This window comes from Emydura macquarii, unplaced genomic scaffold (assembly GCF_026122565.2).
Source record: "Emydura macquarii macquarii isolate MOO-44397 ecotype Brisbane River unplaced genomic scaffold, CSIRO-AGI_Emac_v2 contig_3122, whole genome shotgun sequence".
Taxonomy (NCBI): Eukaryota; Metazoa; Chordata; order Testudines; family Chelidae; genus Emydura; species Emydura macquarii.
In genome coordinates this window covers 1659070-1685624 of record NW_027133259.1, presented here as the reverse complement: position 1 = coordinate 1685624, position 26555 = coordinate 1659070, and the positions used below count along the sequence as shown (strand labels likewise).

The 26555-nt window shown below is 43.7% G+C and overlaps 1 protein-coding gene across 4 annotated transcripts in view; it reads right to left on the bottom strand.

Moving 5' to 3' along the window:
• ETV6 (ETS variant transcription factor 6) overlaps positions 1 to 26555 on the bottom strand; it is a 145880-nt gene that overhangs the window by 8492 nt on the left and 110833 nt on the right. For all 4 annotated transcript variants that reach the window (XM_067531007.1, XM_067531008.1, XM_067531010.1 and 1 more), the window contains exons 3-5: positions 21028 to 21192; positions 15861 to 15995; positions 9963 to 10508 (exon numbers count right to left, since the gene is read on the bottom strand). In XM_067531007.1, coding sequence (XP_067387108.1) covers positions 9963 to 10508; positions 15861 to 15995; positions 21028 to 21192 — 846 coding nt within the window. The remainder of the gene's footprint in view (positions 1 to 9962; positions 10509 to 15860; positions 15996 to 21027; positions 21193 to 26555) is intronic.

Here is a 26555-nt window from a genome sequence, read left to right as displayed (position 1 = left end):
TAACCACCAACAAAATTAGCCCTACTTGTCCCCTTTGTTGGCTGTCTCTTTAGAGAAGCCAAGGAACCTACAGCCATGGAGATTAAATTACCATCTGCCTGTTCCAGGTGCTCACTCCAGGACAGTGCTAAGGCATACTGGTAGAAGCGTGCACAATATTATACTTTTCCTATGTAACAGAAGGCTGCAGTGTTCTGGATTATAACGCTGACCCCTTTCACCAGTTCTAAATTTGCTTTAAAGGGAAAAAAAAAAAAAAAAAAAAAAAAAGGAACTGGAAAGAAAATCAAAGTACTGTAATCCTGTACAGCTAGCAAGAGGTTAAATACCTTCTCTTTGGGTAATTGAATTAAAATGTCCTCCTGGCAAACACTCCTTGGTCACTAATTAAAGAGCTAACAGATATTTAAGTTTCAGCTTGCTGTTTGTCTGTTTTGAGGCAGTCTCTTGAGGCAGGAGAAGCCAAGAGGCTGAGCTGCTCCCCCTTTTCCTTGAGACGTGTATGTGGCAGGCAGAGCATAGCAACAAGCAACTGTGAATTATGGATTCACACTTCCTTGAACAGTCCTGATGATATCATAAACCACAAGAATGCAGGCAGAACCCTAAGATGGTCTCATACTGGCCTTTTATTGTGAAGGCAAAAGAAAAGCACTTCCTCCCCAGCAACGCAAGGAGAGAGAACATAGGCAAATGGTTAAAACGTAGGCCAAAGAATCAAGAGGGCTGGGTTCTTGGCCCAGTGCTAGAAGTGACTGATTTCAGCATGTCATTCTAGTCCCATTTGCCTTGGTTTCCCCATCTGTTAAAAGGGGGATGATGATGATGATGATGACATGCAGAGTGGGAGAACTGGAAATGGGGATATTACTAATACATGTGAGTTATCGTAAAAATGGCTAGAGGTATTTTTAGTAGCACTTCCCATTTTAGACATTTAGGGAAAATCTCTGAAACCAAAATGAACTTTGCCGGTGCACCCTCTGTAACCTGCCTCACACGGGATGCTGTGAGGGGAGAAAAACCACGTACTCAGAACTAGCGAATGGCAGCAGGTCCTTAGCAAAACGAATCCCCACAAGCACAGCCCTTGTGCGCCTCTCTCTAAATACAGTCCAAGACGTCTGCCCTGATATTCCAATCCCACCATGGGACTGGCCGTGCCTGACAGGTTGACTCTCCATCTGTGACCATGCCTTCCAAAACAGGTACGGCATTGGATCACTAGAACAAAGCAACCAAGCATGCTGACTGATATGCGGAGGCTTGTGGATGTGGGACAGAGTTGGTTGAAAATTTTCTATCAAAGGGTTTTTTTTTTTTTAGGGGTGGGAAATGGCTCCCCCCCCCCATCCCAGAAAATTCTTCATTCCATTTGAAATGTTCTGGTGTTTGATTAAAAATAATAACCAGTTTTTCATTAAAAACTGAAGTAATTTTAAAGGAAAATTTCAGAGGGGGGAAAAAACCTAAAAAGTTTTCCCTAATTTCCCACACCCAACTGCTGGCATGCTCTGTTGTGCGTAACATGGAGCTTTGACATCCCTCTCACTGGATTTAAGAGCAATCTGCAGGTCTCCCTACATTCAGAACTATGGTACTTAAATGGGCCCCATCACTGCAGTATCTGACCACTCACCATCTTTAACTTCCACCCTCCCAATCCCCCTGTGAGGCAGGGCAGTGCTATTATTCCTGTTTTACAGGTGCGGAACTGAGGCACAGAGATACGTAGGCACCTAAAGCCTGGCTTAAGTCTGGGGTTTAGGTGCCCACGTCACAGTTCTGGCTGCACTGTGATCCCTAACATCACTTGGTGCCTACGTTTTCTGGGTGAAAGCTCTCTAGCTGCCCATGTGTCTGCCTCTGGGCATGTGCACTGGTGCCTCGCTCTAGGCGCCCGGACACCTAGCTCCCACCTGCACCCAGAGCGAGTCACAGAGCAGGGTCAGATAGGCATTTGGCCACCTACGTCGCTTCTGGGACCTGATCTGGTACCCGGCCTCTGAGCATGTCTCCTAGATTGGGTCCCATACAACAGCTGGCCACTACCCACCTAATAACTTTTAGCCCATGCCAGAGACCCAGGTTCAATCCCCTCCCGCCAGAATGGGAGAAAGCATTTGAACAGGGGTCTCAGGCGAGTGCCCTAGCCACTTGGCTGTGGGCTATTCTGATGTGGGGCTCTCTCAATCTCCTCTCTTGAAGCTGTTCCGCTGTGGAGAACTAACAGAAGAGTGGTTGGTGGCAGCAGGGGGATGGGGGACGGGCTCTCCTGCGTTGGTGTTCTAACCGCTGGACTGCAGAGGCATTCTCACCCACTCCCGCTTTCCGGCTCAATGACTGCTCCTCTGCGGATAAATAATGGAAAGTGGCACTGGGCCGGAGAGAGTGTGGGTAAGAATGACTCAGACCATTGGGTGAACATTATAAGGTGGGCTCCTCCTTCTCCGATTGCTGTGTGCGGAGCGAAGCAGGCGCCTAACTCATTCAGGCAAGAAATACCGTAGGCACCTACGCTGCGTGGAATCAGGTGGCTGGGCTCCCATTCAAGGATCGCTAAGTGGCCATAGGCGCATCTCTGCAGCCTGAATGTAGGGGCCTAACTCCAAGATTGATAGAGGGCTAAGGCCACACCCTTCTGGTTGGTATCTCCCACTGGCTGGCTTAGGCAGCTCCCACGCGTGACGTGCTGGCATTGTGGAGCACGTTCTAAGGTATCTATCTCCCCCTATTCGTTGTCTAGGGAGTGTAGGCGTCTCTGCTTTGTGGATCAGTGTTGTTTCTGTGATTTTCTAAATGCCATGATGCTCAGCGTTGCTATGCTTAATTCCCTTTGTGGATCCCATCCTAAGTGACTTCCAGGAGAACATACAGGAAGTCTGTGGCTGAGCAGGGAATTGAATCGTAGCCTCTCAAATCCTAAATTAGCACCCTAACTACTTCACCATCCTCCTCCTCAAGAATGCATCACAAAACCCAGTTCTTCAAATACCCTTTTTTGTCAATAACTCTTCAAACACCTACACAGCTTCCTCCTCTTAAATGATTTAAAAATGTAAATAAATTAAACAGCCTATTCCCATTTTCTCCTACAGACAATGAAGGAAAGGAAATTCTATTTTTGTATTTGTTTCATTTTGGTAATTATCTGGGAGGTGCTCATTTATATAACAGTGGAGGCCCATATAAGTACCTAGAGAGCCAGAGCATTCATTACTATTTATGAAAAACGTTGAGCTCTTTCAGTGGAAGGCACTATGGCAAAACAAATTTTAAAATACAGGAAACCTAATTTAATTTAAAAATCACCCCACCCCCCATTTCTTCTCTCCTTTTCTTCCACTCCCCTCCTGACCCTGATCTTCCAGAGCATTGTTTTACTCTTGTTCGATAATTCATGGATATAATGTTCCACCATGTGAACTATATGGGCCGTGGTATGTTTAGCCCTGCAACCCTGAATGTTCTAACCCCTTTAACACTAACTGGAATGCATACACGTGTGAAAATACAGCTGCGCCTAACAGGAAGCTTGGGAACTTGAGCAGCTAGTGGAGAATGCGGAGGGTGGGATTTTCTGAAGGTAGACACAGCATTGACCTAATTCTGCTCCCATTGAAATCAGTGGAAGTTAACTTCAGTGGAAGCAGACTTCGGTCAACAGTCAGCACTTCCAAAAAGTCCACCCTGAAGCTGTATTGAGAAGTTCCCCTTTTTTTTAGTTCTATACTAGAGTGGAATTATCTATATTGTTGCAAGAATTACTAAAGAGGCAAAACCTTTATTCCTGAATCCAGGACACTGGGATTATTTCAGTCTCTTGTATCCTTGACAAGAAGATTGGGATAGGAAATATTCACGGGAATATGTGTGCAGTACATTACCACGTCTCTGCCTTGACAAACTCTGATTACAGACCTCATGATCAACATTTCTATGACTCTGCTGAGGTCTGGCTCACCCAAAATTCACATATAACCTTGATTTACTTTTTTGTGTCTTCCAGAATCTCTGTTATTGGGCACTTCTATTTTCTGAACCATTCTGAGTGGATGCAGATTTCAGGTACCTTGAATAGTATTGATTATATACATCTTTCATTTCCGGAATGTATGATAGTAGCCTAACACATGGTATGTTGGCACAGTTTTGCTTTCCCATTGTTTCTATTTTACATGAATATATGTATGTGGCTAAACTTCGATGGGATTAAGTATAAGGGGAAAACTACCATTGTTTTAAATACAAAGGATTGAGCCTCAAAGAACATTTTTACTCTCCCATCCATCTATACAACATGGCACGGTAATTAAGTAATCAGGTAATTACCAGAGTAATTAAGACAATCTAGCTTTACAGATGGAGTTATATCACCATGGTTTATTTTTATAAAATCTATAAAATTTCTCTAAAAGAGCTTTTCTGTACAAGTGGCATTACAAAAAGTGATGTTCTAGTATAAAGCTATTAACTAGGAACTGCTCAGGATAATCTACATAGCTCACCCATGGCTCTGCCACACAGGTTTCTTGTAGCAATCTGATAAAAGCTTTGTCTCAGACATTCTCTTGATCTGAATTCTGTTCATAGTTCTGCCACAAACTTCCACTGGAATCCTGAGCAAGTCACCTGTCCTATCTGTTGCCTCATTGTCCACATCTGCAATATGAGGGTGATAATACTTCTCTGCCTCATAAGCTTAATTAATTAACATCTATAACTCTTCAAGTAGAAGCCACTGTAGAAGTACAGAAGTGGATTATAGCTCTCGGTATATTTGTAATATTATCTAGTTATGTCGCCGCATATATGTATTTCTGGATATATGCATGAATGAGTTGTCAGATGTAAACCCTTCCTAAAATCTATTAAAAGCTGATAGTAATGCCAGCTAGTCTCCCTTAGATTTACAATATATTGTACCCAAAACTTGAGTGTCATGATAATTTGTGCATTCTGAAGGTATGGTCAGCCTTGACCCACAGACACTAGGGACTGAAGGTTGTAACTTATGTTATTGGAAAGGGACTTTTGTGTGAGTTCCATGGTCACATATCTGACGCAGGACCAATGACTAATAACCAGTGACCAATAAGTAGGTCACTCTTAAATATACCTATTCTTGGAACTGGGAAGACTGCTAGTACATAGGTTAAGATTCTTGGGTGCACAGAGTATGGATTTTCATTGGGTTGTGATATTTCACTTGAGATAAGATTGTGATGTACTGTAGGTCTCATGGCCAAGAAACAGAGTGTGCGCTGTCTCTCTTACACATTGAGTATCTGAAATCTTTTTCCTGTGGTTAAAGAGAAATATTTCTGTTTCCACCCAGATCTCACAGCGGCGCGCATTACATAAGTTTGTTCAGTACAGATTGATCACTTACCTGGAAGTCAATATAATAGATCATGCCAGAGAAACTTAGTGAAGGAGTCAATGGAGCTATGATAATGTAGACCAGCTCAGGATCTTCCCCTTGCTATACAGACAGTTTCTCTGGAACAATCTATTTTTTATTTAACTGGAGCTATGATCATTTATATCAGCTCAGGGTCTCCCCCAGATTTCCACCATGTCTCTAACATGATAACAGCTTGCTTGTGGGCAGGCACGATTGTAACAGTTTACATCCACACACCAAGACTAATGCATGGCTGTTGCTCAACCCAATTACAGAAACATGGTACTTCTAAAAGGGAAATTCTACTGTGGGGGTTACTGCTGCATTGAGACAAATACTGAGGCTGGATTTTCAAAAGGGCTATCTAATTTCATGACCATTAAAAAACATCTGTTGCTATGTAAAATAAGATAATAAAAGTAATCTAATCTCATGCTTCAGGGTGGAAGATAATCATTGGGGGGAGGAGGGAAGTCAGCAAGGAATCATCCTTCTTACCTCTCTACAACAGAGCGTGTGTGTGTGTGTGTGTGTGTGTGTGTGTACGCTCTTGACAGACAATTGTTTATGCAGTTCAGCACACTCACAGCTGGAGAGAAGGTTGCCAGATTTTACAATACAACCGTCATTACACAGCTTTTGTCTTGCACCCAGACACCAGGGTGACAGACCCAGGACAGAAAACAGACTCTGGAACTGCTGTCTTGTGAACAATCATGAGGGAGCAGAGAGAGTCGGGCTCCTCCTGCTGGGAATGTGGGGGTGGGAGGCTCAAAAGGGTTTGGCCTTTGCATTGTGTTTGTGGAAAGACGGCAGAGAGCCCAAAATCGGGGTTGTGTAAGAAGCGAGCCAGGAGTTGGGAACGCGGGAACTGAAGCTCACACCCACGAGGCACTGAAGACTAAACAAACGGCAGGAGTGCAGCCCAACCGCTGCTCAGCTCTGTGTTGTTTGTCTTGGTGCATCACAGGAATTCACATCCAAAGGAGCACGCCGAAGGCAAGGCACTGCAGACCAGGCACAATGACCCACACCAAACTGGTATTTCCAGTGTAGATTTCAGGTGCTGTTTCCTCCCCCGCCAAACCACTCATTTAACTGACTCCCTAAAGACATTTCCCTCAGATCTCTCATGGCTGTTTGTCATCTGTTTTCACAGGAAAGAAAGAGCAGGGACTAAAAGTGTGGGACTCAATCCAAATCGGATGGAATATTCCTGGGCAAAATGCAAGTTCTCCCCCAAATGCTCAGTGTGGTTCAAACGTAACGAGATCCACCGTGGTTATACGTTCCAGAGGCGTAGCCGTGCTAGTCTGTACACAGCAAAAACAACGCGAGTTCTGGTTCTAAGGCTACCTCACCGTTTAACTCAAGGTAAAATTGAAGGGGCAGGTCTTCACCGTGTTTTCACCACAAGATAGCTCCTGTATGTTCATTACTCTGAGATAAAAAACAATGCACCTTTTTTGGCAGTGAAGATAAGGCCGCAGTGTGAACGCCAGCTGCTGATACCTTTCTCAGCACTGGGCCATCTAACCCTACTGGGAGGAAATCTAACCAACACAGTACTGAAAATGGTATTGGCAGCTAAAGCCCCGGGTGCAGTCAGGCTCCCACACTGCTACCACTGTGGTAGCTTTTCAGAAAGTGCCTCCTGTAGATAAGGGTACAGGCTGCAGAGTCAAATCTGAGTAGTTTGAACTGTCAACGTTTCTCTCTGGCAAAAAAGGGAAGATCCGTCAGTTGCAGCAGCTGGCAGACAGTTCACCGTCTAGCATCTCGGCTTGCTGCACACTGAAGTGAACACTTTCCCTTGCTCTGCTGCCAGGTGAGTTGGAGGGGGAGGAGCAGCAATCAGATCTGACAGCTAAGTACATACCTGAATGGAGAGCCTGAGGGCTTGTCTACACAGGGAAACTGATTGGAATAGCTATTCCAGAATAAGTTTCCTGACATGCCTTCCTGCATGGACACTCAAAATAAAAGCGACGTTACTCCACTCAGAGAACAGAGTAATTATTCCAGAACAAAAATTACTTTCATCCCAGACCAGCGTGTCCACACGAGGACAGTCTGTCAGTCGGTCTGCCCCATGTAGACAAGTCATTACTGAAAGGGGAACTGAAGGCTTTTCATTTGCTGTGACCTGAGCCCATGATTCTGAGTTTCTACTGCAATATTGGATGACCACACAACCACCGAAAGTTCTGTGTCTGTCACAGGGCATTGTGTCTCCTTGGTCATCCTGACATTTTACTTCCCTATGCCTCAGTTTCCCCAGTTTGTAAATTGAGGATAATAACTAAAGGGTATTGAGGCTTGATTCATTATTATTTGTAAAATGCTTTGCGACCCTTGGATGCAAGGCACTACAGAAATATTGGACCCCCTCGTATCCATGTAGTTCCTTTATATTATGTTTGTTGGCTAAAGAGAAAAATACAGAACACCAATGCTGACGCTTGTTGCAATGTCTTGCATGCTTTCTTTTGGGGACATCACACCCATCACAGAACCTACGAGACCAGAGCTGGCTGACTGCAGTGAGGGAAATTCTGAGTTCTATTTTAAAACATTACAGAGTTGTCTAAAGTTTTACTATCTCTTATTTTAGAGCTTAAAAAAAAAAAGAAATGAGCGGATGGCAACTATTCAAAGAAACCAACCCAACCCAAACCCCGTGACTTCCCTCACCCCACTGGACAGGCTGAAGTCTTCAGGGAGATATGGTGCTAAAGTCATGTCACCAGCAGAGGGCCTGCTCCGACACCAAGCATACATCTCAACCTGCGATGAGCCAAATGTGGGACACAATGTGTGATGACATAAGATATACGCAAGTCATTCAGGCAGAAAACGTAAAATAATGTAAATGACTCTACGACTTCTTTCAACTGGGTGAGGGGCTGCGGTTTGCATTATGCAGTAGGTCAGCTTAGATGATCATACCAGTAACTTCTGACCTTACAATTCATTAATCTCGGCTTCCTGGCTTCTGATGTAAATCATTTTTAACAATAAAAGTGAAGAGGCACCAAATCCGTTACAAATACCAGGAACTCTGGGACTGAGTGAGGCCTTAAAGTGCGGGACAACTTGGAAGTCTGATACCAAATACAAGCCTCACTGGCCTAGACATTGCAGACCTGACATTTCTTTTCTAAAGCAAGCTTTATGTTAGCACAACTGTGTGGAATGTCCTCTTCACTTGGGTTTTTGGGGCATTCAGCATATATTTCTAAAGCGGTTGGATTTTCCCCCCCACCCTGATCTATTTACAATTCTCTTTTATGCACAAAAAACATTTTCTGTAACCTCAGTTTCCTGATTCAGCAGATGTGATGTCAATTGTTTACGATAAGAAAAGTGAGATAATGCCTGAGGTTTGTGTGGGATGGAGGTAAATTTGAATCTGTAAAGGGGGACAATCCTTGTAATGAGACACAGCAGACAGGCCTACAGAGTATCTCTGTCTGAGAGAGATGTAGCCCAAAGTGGTCACCCCACAAGATTGGGCCTGATCCTAGAAGCTGCTCAGCACCTCCTACAGGATGCAGAGTGCCTCCAGTTCCCCCTCAAGTCGCCTTCCAGCAGTTCCTCAGTATTATGCAGTATCAAACCCCATTGTGAGAGGGACAGTCCTGACCATCTCTTCTATATCCCACAAGCAACAGTCTTTAAAAATGTTGCCCAGGAAAGTGGTAGCCTTCCCAAAAGGACAAGTCTGGATGTCTGGTGGAATAATGTCTCGGAGGGGAATGAGCGGGGGGGGTATATTAGCTCAACCCATTGCATTGATTATTGTTTTTATTGCTAGGTAAGTAAATCTGGGGTAAGCGCCACACAGGCTGCCGGTTGTTCCTTTTGGTCAGATAATAGAGCGGTGCCAATTGTAGAATTTAGAGACGAATGTTCCTCCCATATCCCCCTCCCCAACAGTGAAGGCATTACTTCAGTAATTATGAGCCATTTTGAGGTTTTTACTGGTCAGTTAATGTCTGGAAAAAGGAGTGAAAGGTCTGAGACAAAGCCAAAGGCTCTTAAAGTGCTGTCCGGTCATTAATTGACTTGTGCAAACTGCAGAATGGGTCATTAACATTATCATAAAACCTTTCATTTCAGAGATTCTAACTTCACTGCTTTTCTGATGGGGCTTCCTGCTCCCTGGGCCAGCTTAGCACGTTTGTTTCTCACTGTTCTGAGGCTCGTTAACGACTCCATTTGGGCAAGTTCTGTTTCAAAGAGTTTATCTGAAAACTAATTGGAAGTGGGTAGAGCCGGGCCCGGGAGGCAGGGCTCCAGCATTCTACTCCTAGTTCTGCCACTGTTGATTTGGTATGTGATCTTCAGCGAGTGACTCTGCACCTCTCCTTACCTACCTGTGTAACTGTTTTCAGTGACATGCACCAGCCTCCGCAGTGAAAGTTGTGAAACTTACAAGATGCCCGTACATTTTCTAAGATGATAAATGCTCAGAGGAAGCTCAAAAGGTTATTGTTAACAATATTACATGGTTCATTAGGTTAGTGCATGGCCTAGAGAATATTGCACTTACCTGCTATCCTTCCAATGGGTATTGCATGCTCCTCAGGAGGGGAAACAGACACCATGATGTGGTTCATGTAGGCTAACTCTTCCCGGTGGGACAAATTGATAGGCTTTACCTCCCTGTGTATCCCATCCTCAGACAACCGTGATGGTTTGAATTCTACAGAGTGCCTGGGGTTCAATATCAAAGGGTGCATGATGGGACTGGGCATCAACTGGATGACCCTGGTGTTCTCCTGGCGGGGGCTGGAAGGCTTCTGAAGTATTTCAGGAGGAGGTGGGCAGTGGTTGTTCTCTATAGGAGACACTGAGAGAGGGTAGGACTCTTGGTGGTTGTTCTCGTGGTGATGCCGTGTCCCTGGAACCCTATCCGCTGGGGAGAGGCGCCGGATAGTGTTGTCCAATGGGGACTTCAGCGACCGCTGCTCAGGATCTGGTGAGGGTCGGTGGTTGGTGCTGACAGGGGATCTAGAACGATGCAACAGTTCAATGGTGGGGGGGTTGTGATGGACTGTTTCTGCTGATGGTCTTGAAGGTCTCTGGACAAAGTTATCTGTGGAGAAAAAGCAAAAAACCTAGGTCATGTCTAGTGTGACAGAACCACAGGACCTAACTCAAGACTGGATGCCTTTCTGGCAGATATGCTTTAACACAGGTTATTGGGCTCATTACAGGAATGAAATGGAATGGCCTGTGATATACAGGAGGTCATATTAGGCGTAGTGCCTTCTGGACTACAGCTCTGCGAGTCTACGAACTGACAAACATTTTAACATAGTCTTTCTTATAACTGAGAGGAAGGGGGTGTTGGCTAAAAGCGTAGGAAACTGGCAGTTAGGATATCTAAGTTCCCTTGCCAGCCCTACAAAGGATTTCCTTGTGTGACCTTGGACAAGTGATCTATACTCCCGGAACGTCAGTCCCCTCACCTGTAAAAAAAGAAATACAATTGTTGTTTGCAAAACATTTTAAGGACCCTGGATGAGGTGCAATGTAAGTGCAAGTTATATTATTATTCATTTCCCTTTGTGCTATTTCAAAACTGAACTGCAATTTGTCCTACGCCAACATAACCTGGCTTTCCTACAATAATTTAATAGTGTGGGTTTTAAAGCCATGTATGTGGGAGGCACTCTGTTAATAGCAGGAAATCAGAGAGGGTGACAAAAAAAACTTCATAAGGGCAGCTGAATGGGGGACGTATGAAGGCTGGTGCTAGGCCTGCCCTAACAGCTTGGTTTCTCTGCCTATGTTACAAAGACGTGGGTGCATGTTTTGCATTTCACATTGCTCTGCCTGAAGACCCTGTTACTGAAAACCTGCAGGACATTGAAAATTGGAGACCAGCCAGGAGGCAGAGTGGCTCAAGACAGGGGAAGAATACTGGATATATTAATCACAGAGATGTAGAAATCAGCGATGAAAAAACCAGTTAGATCACCTTGTCTCACCACAGTCTGACAGATCTCACTGGCAGGAAGTTTTGCCTGATACTCAGGCTAAATTTCGCCCCATCACCCACCTATAAACCACCTAGAAGTGTCTCCACCAAGATTTTTCTCCTGTTGGATCATTCCAGATGAGAACTTTTTAGAGTGTCTGATGCTGGAAAAACCAGTCGGTACTTTTTGGGGGGACCTTTTGACACTAGCAGTGTCCCTTAAAAAGAAGGAGTGCTTAGGAAGCATGGACTCGGAAAGTTTGGTAACATATCCACAAACCAAAACATTTTCTGGAACAAACAGAAAATAAACGGATTTTGTCTGATGAAGGCCCTAGTTCTCTGATTAGGAAACTACCAGCAGAGAGCAAACAAGGTGGGTGAGGTAATACCTTTTAATGGACCAAGCTCTGCTGGTGAGAGGGAGCAGCCTTTGAGCTTATGCAGAGCTTGCCTCCCTCACCAACGAAGTTGGTCCAATAAAAGATATTACCTCACCCACCTTCTCTCTCTAATGTCCTGGGACCAAGAGGGCTACAACAGCCCTGCCTACAACAGAGAGCAAAGGCTAACAGGTTTTTATCTAGAAAAACAAAGATCAAATTTCAACCCTGTTTGCCTCCGGTGATAAGAGCAGGAAACTGGTAGGTACATGTCAACAATCAAACAGGTAAATGTGCCTGTCTTCTTTGTTCACTCCTTCACTCTGCTCCTTTAAAGAAGGCTGACTTTCCTTGCTCTCTCCTGTGGAGGCAGAAAGGAATCTCTGGGCTCCCTGCCTACTCTGGAACGCACACAAGCGGCACCCACCCATGCAAAGGCCTAAACAAACAATGCTCTGTTGCAGGGAAGATGCAATTCCAGTCAGCAGGGGCTCAGTGACCTTAAACTGACCCCTCGACCCACCCGCTGGGCACTTGCACAATTTGGCAGCAGCCACTAGTTTCCTTGTGAAGACCTGGGAGGAAGCTATGCCTGCCTGGAGTTTATGATTCACACACCTGAGATCATAAACAAGGAAAAAATGTATTTGTGTCACTAGTTAGGGCAGTAATAACAAAATGGCAGGAGGAAAGAAGACTTCCAGATCTAGGCCATGCTCTGGATGAAAAACAAAGTTTACTAACGGGGCTTAAACATGGGTTTAAAGTACATTGTGGCCAAGGATGGCTCGGAGTTTGGCCAGTTGATGTGGAAAGGCCCCAAACATGTTAAAACAGTGCTTAAAAACCACAGCTTTGTCTACGGTCCAGCCTAGTTATTGCAGTTTAAACCGTGCTGAAGGAAGGCTGTTCAATCAGCATCGATGGGGCCTAAAATTTGTTAAATAGATAAATGAATAAATCGGTTATCGGAACAGGTGCAGCCAACAACAGGGCTAGCTTCCTCCACAGCATCCCAACCCATGATTCAATGCTTATGCGGAAGGACCACTAGAGTTAAGGAGATAATTCAGTCTCCATGGCTCATTTGGTCCTTAAGGTCCCCACAAAAGCTGCCAACACGGGGTTCCAAACCAATGCCAGTTGTGGTGGTGGTTTTTTGAAGAGCTGTGGACACTTGCTCACTGGGAACGGAACACACTGGGAACTGATTGTTAAACTCACTTTGCATAGACTATGAAGAGCCAGGAGGTTGTAGCAACTCTTGGCCACTACTGATTTTGGATGGACTGGTTTAAAAACAGACGTTAAAATGATGGTGATCCTTAGGAGCAACACCAGAATCAGGTGGAGAGTTAAACAGGGAGAGGGAGATCACAGGGGGAAGAGAATGAGAGAAACCTCACCAGGGAGGGATACAAAAATCAATTTGCTATCTGCAAAACTAGCCTTTTAAAAAAAAAATCAAGCTTGAGGATGGTGAGATGCCAAAGAATCTACTGGCCCCTCTCCATTGTGGGCATTGTGAGTTAAGCTGGGGTGAGGTGAATACCCAATGGAGGACCCAGCACAATAAAAAAGAGGCAGCAAGGTGCTACATTTAGCTGTGCAAGTTCCTCACGCAGCAACGTGAGACAGGAAGGCACCGGGAAAGAGGCAACGGATGCAAGACGCACTCACTACCTGCCTATGAATTCTTGGCACAAAGCGCTTCTCTCACTGCCCAGAGTTTGTGGCTGGGAATCCATGATTAAAACAAAATGCTCCTCCATTTGTATCAAACTAAAAATAATAAAATGAAGCTAATTGTAGTGGTTGGAAACGAGTACGAAGAAAGGAACCCAAGTCACAGCACTGAGTGCGCTAAGGACCAAGTAAAATAGTGCTAGGAGTAACCTTAAGAGAGGGGTCTTAAAGGACACAAGTAGATGTGGGTTAGCAGGTGAAGATCTAATCAAATAACACCGTGAAATCTTCTGTCGCTCCGGATTGAAACCAGGTGCTCACAACCTCAGGCTCTTCATTCTGATCTACCATTCCCTCCTTTTGCTAGCGTAGGATGAGTAAGGGGCTCTTAGTGTTTCCATTAGAACCTGGCTAATGCCGGGCATACAAAGATGGTTAGTTCTCTCGTTGATGTTGAGGCACTCTGCGTCTTATTCCTGCTTCCATAGAAATCAATGGAAGTTTGCCCTTACTGTTAATGAGCGTTACGTACACTGATCAAGTGGAAAAGAGATCCCATTGAGGACAAAGAGAGTTGTGTGAAATAAAGAATACTTGGTGTGGGAACCACTCTACTAGATTGTTAAATCTATCGCCTTTAAATCACAGCTACACTCTTCTTATACCTGTGACTTAAAGCTACACCAGCCTAAGAGATTCTGCCCAAAGGAGCTGACTGCCAAAGCACAAAATGTTCCAAACCCTGGAATTTTCCCAGTATGTTCTTCATCACACAAATGTCACAAAGGGTTCACCTGGCCCATCCCCAGTTTTCCATTAAAAAGACAACAAACCCTTGTGTGTGAATACAGGGTTCATGAAAGTGAGAGATTAATAACAGCCTCTACCTAAAGCCAGGTATATTGGGCAGGAACTCTGCAAGTTTCCCTCATTCAGCTCTGCCAATGCAACCTACTCCTGACCTGAATCACTTTATTGTTATTCTAGTCCTGCAATCTTCAGAGTTGCTGATGCCCCTCAATCCTGTCCTGCATCACACCTTGTTTGAATTTTGCAAAATTGTTTACTTTTTCTAGGATGTGCAGGGACTAGGGTGAAATCCAAACTCTTTTTGTGACTAAGGATGGGAGATACAGAGTCGGGCTAGTCAAAAAATTTCTGTCAAAACTTTTGGAGGATGGAAAATTGGATTTTTGACTAAACACAAATTTTCCTGGAAAGTGTGTTTTCTTCCAAAAAGTGATTTTTTTGTCAGAAAAAACAAAAACCCCAAATCTGAAAAATTTCCAAAAAGGAAAAAAGTCCAAACTCTGACCAGCTCTAAGAGGGAGCAAAAGTGGCTGATATCTGCCAAGCCATAAAAGCAGATCCACTCCAGAAATACCACGTTATGCACCGTGGGGAGATATCTGTAAATATCCCCGGTGAATTTGTCTATACCACCTCCCTCTTTTATCACAATAGCAAAACAAAATAAATCCCAATGACAGTTTTAGGGATGTTTCTTTCACCTCCCCAACGATGTATGTGTCTCTCTTATCTCTCTAGTGTTGATCACGGTGACGACATGTTGGAATCTCAATTCAATCTCTGATATTTGGATTTCCCAATAACAAAAAAAAAAAAAAGACACTAGTGCTTATGACAGGCCTCTTTGGTCCTTCCACTTACCTAAGACCTAATACCCTGGATAGTTAGTTGTTAATGTATAAAATGTGCTTAATTACAAAAAACACATGGTGCAGGGGCAATATTTGAAAGAGAAACATCTATAGAGAAGAACAGACTTGCTCTGGAAACAAAGTAATTATGAAACTTACAAAAAATAAATAAATAAATACTAGGCCTGGCGCCATGCTATACATGTCAAAAGTCTCTAGATCCATGAGAGGAAATGAATCCCAGAGTCAAAGGCCTCTTCTGAGAATACCCAGTCCCCAATTTACACCCAGCCGATCATAATGCAGTAAGAGTACATGAGGTGGGAGGGGAGTTTTCTTTCCCAGAAAACTAGGAGCTGGGAAAGGAAAGTTCTGTGCAACTTTGTGGGTTCTAGCTATAAGCCACCAGAACAGTTATCCCCCCCCTGTTTGGTTTTGGGTTTTTTTAAACAGGCTTTGGAAGCAGGACAAAATAGTGGGAAATAAATGGAGATTTACACAAGCGGAAGACTGAAATATTATCAAGCACTGAGAATTTGCAACCCGTTGGCTCAGTAGATCAGCTGAACAGTCTAACAGCTAAAGGAACTGTTCCACTGCTAAAGGGAGACAGGTTGTTTTAAAATGAAATTTTTATTGGTTTGGAGTAAGAAAAAACCTCCCGACACCTCCTTAGGGCCTCACCCAAACTGCTGACATAATGACACCTCCAGTAATAAAAGAGACAATATTACCTTCATCATGGTTTTGGTGTAATATGACCTCTGGCTGAGCATGGAGAGAGTTCCCAGGGTGGAAGAAAGGTGAAAATAGCATGCGAGCTTTCCTTTGCTTCAGGATATGCTGAAGGAGTTCATACAGCACGTCACCTGAAAGACAAACAGCCAGCTAAAGGAAATGAAAACCTACGGACTGCTGGGGAAGACTGCTTTGGCCATTGGATGCATGAATTCAAGGCTCCCGGGTGCCATTTTCAGATCTAAAAGTGCCTGCAGGAAGAACCTGCATCTTTCTCACTCCTAAGTAAAGCTCATTGTTGGCAGTGCAAACGTTGTGAATATCACACAGCGACAACAGCGGTGAAAGGTGGAGGGAGCAATATAAACCTCGGTACAGTTGCCCTTAATTGTCTGGTAGATAGGAGGTGCTACGGCAATGCAAAATCTATCTGAGGATCTCAAAGCACTTTACAAACATTAATTAATTAAGCCTCACACCTTATTATTGTCCCAGTTTTACAGATGGGCAAACATGGGCATAGAATGTTCAGGTCACCAGCCAAAGCTTCTACAGCAGGTCAGTGGTGGAAGTACAATCAGAAGCCAGATCTCCTGGTTCTAAACCGTCTGCTTTAACCGCTATTCAACACGTCCTTCCTTAGGCGTTACTGTATAATGAGGTTTTATGCTGAAGAAGACACACATTCCATTAGAAAACATCACAGATGCTCCTCCACACCAGTCTGTGTGCTGTAGCAGTGATGTTCCTGGGACGTTATGACATTCTAGGGAAATCTAATGAAGGTTGATAAATTCTCCCCACTGTAAATTTAGCAGGTCGCTCAGGCCCAGATCCTCAAAGGGAGTTAGGCACCTAACTCCCATCATCTTGTGGATGTAAATCCAGGCTCACACAGCGCTCGGTACAGGGCTTTCATTTATTAGCCGAACTCCAGCAGTCTTGTTCCCATTCCAATAGCATGGCACGGGAATAACGTCAGAGTTCTCAGATAACAATATGCTGGCCTGAAAGGAACACATATTACACTTGCCAAAAGCCTGATTGTTTATTTGGAGATTAATTTACTGTGAGAATATTTCACCTTTCCATGACTCTCCCCCTCTAACTGTACCTAGGTACATCAGGGCAACAGTGGACATGCTTTTTGTCTTTCATAGCTGGCAACAATGATTAGCAGTTAAGTAGAAAGAGTTAACCAAAGCACAAAATGAAGGTGGCTCTAAGTGCCGCAGGGGTGTGTGATTAATCTTAATACCACATGCAGACCTTTGCTTACCTCCTCCCCGCACCGGCAGGAGTCAACAATGTTCAACAATAGTACTTTGTCTGAAATGGTAACTAATTTTCATAGGTGCTTTCATTGTTTTAATAAAAGTGGCATTTAAGAGACCTTGGATTTTCTGTTATTGCTATTTTTCTTATTTCATATTCAGCACTTGCCGCTGCAAACCTCCAATCTTCTACCTGTCAGTCAAAGACACTGAACCTTTTTTGTTTATTTCCCAGCTATTACAACCTAAATCACGTCCTCATGTCCATTCTCTAACTTTTTGCTCTATTTCTCTGTCTTGGCTGCTTTTACTATATAAAGGTACTTTGGGGTGCTTTTAAAAGTGTCTGTAATGCCTGAAAAATTCATTAAATATGAAGCCTTAAGAATCCTGTCGTCATGTCTATGTTCAATACATAATGATAGACCAGAGATGGATTTTACCACATAATTCACCTTTTTCGGCGCAAGATAGAGACACGAACGTAAATTGTGCCAGAATATGCCGGACGAATACGGTGTTCATCCTTAAAAACTGCTCACCTCTGCCGTAAGCCTAGTCTCCACACAGTTTTGGACCAATATAACGATTCCAATGAGGGGTGTGATTTCCTAAAAAACCAGTACAACCACTTGTGTGGAGTTTGGTTATATTGGTATAATGGTGCTTATACTGGTTTAGCGATTCCCAATAGGGAAGGGAAATAAGCTATACTGGTATAAGCACATTTATACAGCTGTAACTGTATCTACACTAGGGGTTGTTCTGGTATAACTGTTTTGGTAAGAAAATCACACCCCTCACTAAAATACCCCTACCAATATAGTTACAGTGGTACCACTTTTGAGTGTACACAAGCCCTTAGATAACTAATTAACATTAGAGCAGAAATGGCATTATTCATTTCCCTATACTTCAGAAAGAGGAATACCTGGGAAATATTTCAACTACTAAGATGATCTTTGAAACGTCATGGAAGATGGGAAGAGATTCCAGAGAACTAGAAAAGGGCAAATATGGTGCCAAGTGATAAAAAGGGGAATAAGAACAACCTGGGGAATTGCAGACAATTCAGCTTAACTTCAGTTCCGGGAAAGATAATGGAGCAAATAATGAAGCAATCAATTTGCAAACACGTAGAAGATAATAAGGTGATAAGTAACAGTCAGCATGGATTTGTCAAGAAACAAATTGTGTCAAACCAACCTCAGAGCTTTCTTTAACAAGCCTTGTGAATAGTGGGGATAGATGTGGTAGATCTTGACTTTAGGAAGGCTTTTGATACTGTCTTGCATGACCTTCTCATAAACAAATTAAGGAAATACAACCTAGATGGAGCTATTATAAGGTGGGTGTATAACTGGTTGGAAAACCATTCCCAGAAAGTTATCAGTGGTCCACAGTCCAGCTGGAAGGGCAGAACGAGTGGGGTCCTGCAGGGATCAGTGCTGGGTCCAGTCCTGTTCAATATCTGCATCAATGATTTAGATAATGGCATAGAGAGCACACTTATAAAGTTGGCGGACAATATCAAGCTGGGAGGGGTTGCAAGTGCTTTGGAGGATGGGATTAAAATTCAAAATGATCTGGACAAACTAGAGAAATGGTCTGAAGTAAATAGGATGAAATTTAATAAGGACACACGCAAAGTACTGCACTTAGGACGGAACAGTCAGTTGCACACATACAAAATGGGAAATGCCTGCCTAGGAAGGAGTACTGAGGAAAGGGACCTGGGGTCATAGTGGATCACCAGCTAAATACGAGTCAACAGTGTAACACTGTTGCAAAAAAAGCAAACATCATTCTGGGATGTATTAGCAGGAGTGTTGTAAGCAAGACAAGAGACGTTAATTCTTCTGCTTTACTCTGAGCTGATTAGGCCTCAGCTGGAGTATTGTGTCCCATTCTGGGCACCACATTTCAGGAAAGATGTAAAAAATTGGAGAAATTCCAGAAAAGAGCAACAAAAATGACTAAAGTTCTAGAAAACATGACCTATTTAGGAAGATTGAAAAAATGGGGTTTGTTTGGTCTGGAGAGGAGAAGACTGAGGGGGGACATGATAATAGTTTTCAAGCACATAAAAATTGTTACAGGGAGGAGGGAGAAAAATTGTCCTTGTTAACCTCTGAGGACAGGACAAGAAACAATGGGTTTAAATTGCAGCAAGAGAGGTTTAGGCTGGACATTAGGAAAAACTTCCTAACTCTCAGAGTAGTTAAGCACTGAAATAAATTGCCTAGGAAGGTGGTGGAATCTCTTTCATTGGGGATTTTTAAGAGCAGTTAGAGAAACACCTGTCAGGGATGGTCTGCGTAATACTTAGTCCTGCCTTGAGTGCAGGGGACTGGACTAGAAAACCTCTTGAGGTCCCTTCCAGTCCTACACCGCTATGATGTTAGTTAGTTATCTATAGTACTCTAAACGTTTTTAAGAGCAACCTCTGTGCCTGTTATTTCTGTATGGGGCATAGATTTAGCAGGTGTGAACGGAATGTTTTCTCAAAAGTTTGTCAACAGCTACAATCAAAAAAGTAAAATAACATTTGAAATTGGGTTCACAGCTCAGTAAAGTCTGAGCTCCATTCACAGTGGAGAAAGTGAATTCTAGAGCCAAGGAATATTCAGTCCCCAGCCCATGGATGCTTAAATCCAGCTGATCCCAAGTGCAGTAACAGTACATGCAGGTCTCCCACAGACAGCTGGTGCTGGGGATAACGGAAGGCCAGTTACCTCCAGCGTAGTAGGTGCTACATACAAAACACCAGAAAAGTAGTCCTGCACCTCTTTATTTATTTATTTCTGAAGTAATCAATGGGACTTAAGCACATGTTCAAGTGCTTTGCTGAATCAGGGCCTATCTGAAAAAAGGATGGGCCAGATCCTGTCTGAGGGTGCTAGTAGAGGGAGGTGCCTTTGGGGAGGTTAGCTTCATTTGGAATTACTCCACATCTGGATTGGTTAGTGCACCGTCATGCGTATTCCCGTGTCTTTGCACTGGCAGTCTGATAGCAGCTATTTTCCAGGCACTCGGTTCAAGTTGGACAAGTCTCTCTGGGAGCTGACTGAATTACAAGCCTTTTTATTTAGCAGCGGATACCTTGTATGGTCATAAAAAGAAAACGAACGACTTTTATTTAGAACCATTCGTTCAAATGTAGTGAAACAACCCTGACACAGGAGAGGGAAGAGGTTCAGTGTGCGTGCAATGCTGGATGGGACAGACTGTGGGCAATATAAAACAGACAGGTGACGGACATGTTTCTAAATCTTCCGTGTGAGTAAATGACTACATGATTTGATTCCCACACCTGCCTGTGCTGTGCCTTGGGCTGGACTCCAGCACGTGAGACAGTCTGGGCAAAGGGACGTAAAGCCCACGGGAGCTGTGAAATAGAGGAAAGGTCCTGGGGGATGAGTTTTGCTGGAGCTTTTAGCAGCATGAGGCAGAATGCTAATGCCAGCTTCTTAAGAAGTTGGCGCAGTTGATGAACTCACTGCTGCAGTTGGGTCTGTGAACTGAAAAGCCTTTAAAGGACAGAGCTGGAAGTTGCCAGGTAATCGTTCTCTCGGCTTTCCAGAAGGTTTTACCTAGAGATGGGCCAGGCACTCACAGTTTGGATTTGGATCTAAACTCTCTTAAAGTTCAAGGGTGTTTGGATGTCTCTCCCTCACCCTTTCTTATTTTACTGGCTGTTTCACTCCTCCTCCCCACTTGCCTAGTCTGCATGACTGTCCTTGTCTCTCCCTTCCCACCCCAACAACGGCTCTCTTTTCTTGTCTCCGCAACCCACCTTTCATGGCTCCCTTCCCACAGTCTGTCTTTGCTTCTGTCTCTTCCCTGCCCCCTGTGTGGCTCCATCCTTCCTTGTGTAGACGAGCCTCACCTGAATGAGGAGACCTGTATCGAAAGTCCTCTTTGGTCAGGAGCAGGAGAGCTTTCCCATTCATCTCGAACGTGTTGCTGTCAATCGACCTCAGGGAAAACTCCTTCTCTGCCCACTTGAGCCACTGGGCCACGTCATCCCTGCTCCAGTAAACTGGTTGCAAGCCTGTGGGCAATAGAAACACGGTGATCATGTTGAGAAACTGGAACAAAGGGCAAGCAATTCTGGGAAAGGACTAGTGAATCACCCACCACATTTGGCTGCAGAGCCTGAGACTGGTCTGGGGGGGCAATACAAGGTTACATCCAAGCCCCAGCATCCTACTGTGAAGTGCTCTATTAATCAGCATGGGTCTGCCTCATTACTGACAAGACAGAAGACCACAGCTTTCAACTGACTGGACAGAGACGGTGCTGGACTACACATCGTTCTTGTACCAGCAGGTGTGTCTGGGGGTGTGTGTGATTTGTAAGAACGTAATTATACTGGAACAACCCCTAGTTTAGATAACTATAATTTAGTCCCCTTCCTACCCAGAAATAGCCTATGTTAAAGAAGAGTTCAAAAGCTTGTCTCTCTCACCAACAGAAGTTGGTCCGATAAACCAGTGGTTCTCAATCAGGGGTTTGCATACCCTTGAGGGTACACAGTGGTCTTCCAGGTGGTACATCAACTCATCTAGATATTTTTACATCTAGTTTTACAACAGACTATGAAAAAAGCACTAGCAAAGTCAGTACAAACTAAAATTTCATACAGATAATGACTTGTTTATACTGCTGTATATACTATACACTGAAATGTAAGTTCAATATTTATATTCCAATTGACGTATTTTATAATTATGTGGTAAAAATGAGAAACTCAGCCATGTTTCAGTAATAGTGTGCTGTGACACTTTTATATTTTTGTGTCTGATTTTGTAAGCAAGTAGTTTTTAAGTGAGGTGAAACTTGGGGGTACACAAGACAAATCAGACTCCTGAAAGGAGTACAGTAGTCTGGAAAGGGTAGGAGCCACTGCAGTAAACAATATTGCTTCACCCACCTTGTCACGCTAATATCCGAGGACTAACACGGCTACAAATAAACTGCATATTATATTGATATAAGCACATTTGATATAACTGTGCCTTTACTTGCAGGGTTGTATCGCTTTAATTATACTAATATAGTTAAAGCGATACAACTTTTGTGTATAGACAAGGCTTTCGTTTAGTCTTGGTGCCTGATCTTGCTATCAGTGAAATCAAAAGCAGTTTGGCACGGATTTTATTGGGCACAGGATGAGACCCGGGATGAGTGAGATTGAAATATCAGTCTTACATACAGTTTTAAAATAGCTTCCTTCCCATGGAGAAAAGACAGCATAATTTTTAGGCAGCTGCTTATACCTAGATAGACAGGCAGGCAGATTATCTCCTATCCACTGGAAGATAAAAGCTTCCTTTCCTTTTCCCTTTATGAGATGACTCATTGTTTGACTTGTTATAATGTGTTATGTAGAAAGGAAAGCTTCACACTGTGCAGAGGAACATAAAATTTGCCATATCTGATCAGATCTTTGGTACATAGCCCCTGGCAGTGGATAAAATCTTACGCTTGAGAGCAAGATGAACCACCCATCCTCATATTGCAGCTGGCTGATTGTATGCTGTTGCACATGGGAAGATGTTTCCTGCCTGGCACAGTATTCGGTGAAGTTGATTACCCCAACCTTTGCAAGCATAACTACACATCTCCTAGTTGATTATTAAAAAAAAAGAAAAGAAAAATGATATGCAGCCCTTTTGTCAGCACTAAAAAACGTCACGGATAGCGAATTCTATTCTGCTGGTATGCAAAGATTCAGATTACCAAAGCAGCTAATCGGAAAGCCCCAGCACCAAACTACATACAGAACTGAATTTGAGTCAGGAGGGGAATGGAGAGCAGACTTCTGGAGCTACAGATGAAGGCATACTTGACTCCCAAAAGAAATGAGGTACTGCTGATCTGAACAGCGGTATACTCACAACTTATCAAATCTCTCTTCATCTGTAACGTACCCCCTTAGCATTGTATGATGAGCCACTTACAGAAAGAAGAATCACATCTAATGATCTCTGCAAGAGGACCTAAACTCTCTGCTCCTCCCTCAGTGTAGTCCTGGGTTAGAGTGGGACCACCGAGATGTGGCTGTTTTCTGTCGCTCCATCCGGAGAGGAAGGTCTATGCCAATCGATGTGCACCATGGTCTAAAGAGTGCGGAGACTCAGGCTCAAGGAATAATTCCACAGCCTAAGGTCCTCCCAGCGGCCACGATCTGTTGTCAGACCCCAGCGTTTAGCTCTGAGGCCTGTGCGCTGCAGCACTCATGGCAATCGTCACTGCCACGGTTAGAGATGGAGGAAGAAGTGGGGTCCAATGCAGCACAGAGCTCACATATTCAGGGCTTTACACAACAGGAGACGGATCTTGAAACACCCACGAGTGACTTTCTCCCCTTCCACAGAGAATATCCCCCCAAAGCCGAAGAACAATGTAATGTTTCTTTGCATTCCCATCAGCCTCTCCCACACCAACCACATCCTCATTTATTAAATGCCTGTTTCTTTTCCCCAACCAACATGCCTGCCCTCCTCTGCCTCTTCCATTCATAGAGGAATAGACACTAGGGCCAGAAGGGACCACTCTGATCATCCAGTCTGACCTTCTGCACTTGCATCTCATCCTTGGTTCACGGAGAGAAAGTTGTTTGGGTTGAAGAACTCCTGTATTTGGATGCAGTGTTTCATCAAAAATGCTTCCTACATATACAACCATGTCATTAGGAAATGCTGCATTCCAAAACATTTTCTAGTTTAGTCCTCAAAGTTCCAGTCTCTAAATGCTCCTTTTCCCAAGAAAGGTTAAATGTGTATCCTCCTACAGGAGGAGATGTGCTAGGTAGGTGTCGTAGCAGAACCAGACTTTGCTCTCTAGAGCAGTGCTTTTCAACCTGCGGTCCGCGGATCCCTGGGAGTCCACGGACCACGTCTAAGATTTCCAAAGAGGTCTGCATCTCCATTTGAAATTTTTAGGGGGGTCTGCAAATGAAAAAAGCTTGAAAACCACTGCTTTAGAGCAAGGAATCTGGGTTTTGTTGTAAGAGAAACACCAAGTGTGTCTATGGAGCTATACAGTAAATTCTAATGATAACTAAACTCTGCTCCCCAACAATTTTTCTTTTTCAACAAAAATGAATCCAGGATCATCAAAGTAAGGAAGAGTTGGCACGGCTCTGGCCAAGAACAGTAAGGGCGCAGGTTGTAGAGGCTTTCTACATGCCATTCTGTCAGTGCCTCTCTTTTGAACTGCTACCCTGCTACTCTAGTCTTTGTGCCCCTACCACCAGCTGTGCCTATGCACCTCAGACCTGGGCAATAATACTTCTTTCTCTTCCAGTGCTGCCTCCTCTCAGTTCCTTATTCCAAAGCGTCTCAGTCCTGATATGGAGCACTCCCTGCTAGTTTACTGCTGGGTCCTCACTCAGCTCTGTCACTGCACCTCAATCCTGACCCGGAAGAGATCTAAGCCTCTTTTGAACAGAGGCTTCCAGTGGTGCCAGTTAGTGTGGAAAATGAGACTATCAAAATCACTTGTGACTTATTCTGTGCTTCGAACCAGTCTCTCCAGTGGTGATAGGATAGTGGAGTGACCTTCTACATCTCGAAAGCCGATTTCAGTGATTATCTCTGGGTAGCTACTCAGTGCAATTGAATTACAAAACAAGTAGCAGCAGATATCTGCATTTGGATCTCTATTCATCACTGGAATTTTGGTAAAATGGAAATCCAGCCAGAGTTTTGATCAAAAATCCAAAAGATGAAGCAAGACACTAACTTCTCAACCGCATTTCGCCTTCTGCTAAAAGACTGTGGCTTTTTAAAAAAAATACAAGATCCTCTCCACACCAATATAATAATCTCATGTGATCAGCACATTTTACAGTTTACAGCACATCCCTTTACAGAGTATATCGCAAACAATAACACTTATTCCCACTCCAGGCCCGGGTCCCAAAAGCTGGTACGTGAATGTTTTCTGTTTGACCTGGTCTATACTACTAAATATTGCCTTGTCTGAACACAGCTATGTTAGGCGAGTCAGTGCTAGACACAGTTCACTGCTCTGTATAAATCAAAACAAACCGTGTTCAGCATCATGTTGGTAACTGTTATTCAGACACAGTAACATTTCATAGTTTATCTCTCTGCACCGTCTACTCCAGCTCTGACACTGAATCACTTTGCCTTTCTAATTCAGTTTCCCCATTGGTAAAATGAGGTAATAATATTTACCTCCTACCCCTGGGGTATTATGAGAGTGTGTGTGCTCAAAACACTACAGAGCGACACAAAACAAAACAGGTTAACTGCTTCTCCTCCTTGATCTTCTCCTCTCTTCTCATCCCTCCCTCACTTTCCTGTGGAACTATTTGTTTCAAAGCACTCTGTTCACGGCATGACAGTTCCTATGCAGTGCTGAATCAATTCACTCCAGAGAGGCTTTTTGTGGAGGCGCAGATACAGCTACGTGAGTAAGTGTGAGGCAGGCTCACGTCACTGAAAGAGCTGCTGACGCCTCATGGAAAGCTCCATTCACAAACAAGGCTGCGAGTATCGCATATTTTCGACAGTTATTTTCCTCTTTTTTCTTATTAAAACAGCTACCTTTCTTTTCATGAAACGATCAAAGGGAAGGTCTTTGTGGCTCAAGGGGGTTTTAAGGCATAGAGGAAACCTAACTACACAGACCTGCTGATACTTCCTGAAAACATGTGTCATATATTCTCCATAAAAGAAAATGAGCCCTGCTTATGTTTTTGGATGCTGTGTTCTATATGTTTGTCATTTGTTTTCCCGTTGATCTTTACTACCAAGGACACTGCAAGAAAACAGACTCTTTCTATATTCCCCCTAACCTTTATTCTTAATAAAGGTTCCTTACTGCATCACATTAAAGTAACAAAAGCATTTACCAAACAAAACAAAAAGGTGAGGAAGATCAGAGCTGTGTTACAAAATGAGCCCCAAGTTCTACCTGATCCAATGACTACTGAAATGAACAGAAAGACTTCCATTGACCTCACTGGGCATTAGTCCAAGTCCATTGGGCAGTGGCTTTCTCCTCAAAAATTCCCAATTAAACCAGTGAGGTTCCTTAGGAGGCAGTGTTGCCTCCTGTCTAGAGCACTGGCTTGGGGATCTGGGTTCTAGTGCCGGCTCTGCCACTGACCTGTTGCATGACCTTGGGGTAGTCACGTCATCTCTTTGTGCCTCAGTTTCTTCATGGGGAAAAATAGGGATAATGATGCTGACCTTTGTAAAGAGTTTGAGATCCATGGATAAAAGCGTTATACGAGAGCTAGAATTATTGTTATTATTACTCCATGTGAATAAAGATGGTGGAATCTGCTCTGACAGACTCCATCACATTCTCTATCTAGCCTGTCGTTTGTCAGCTTATGAGCATTAGCATCAGTAAAATAAAATTATTTATAGTGCT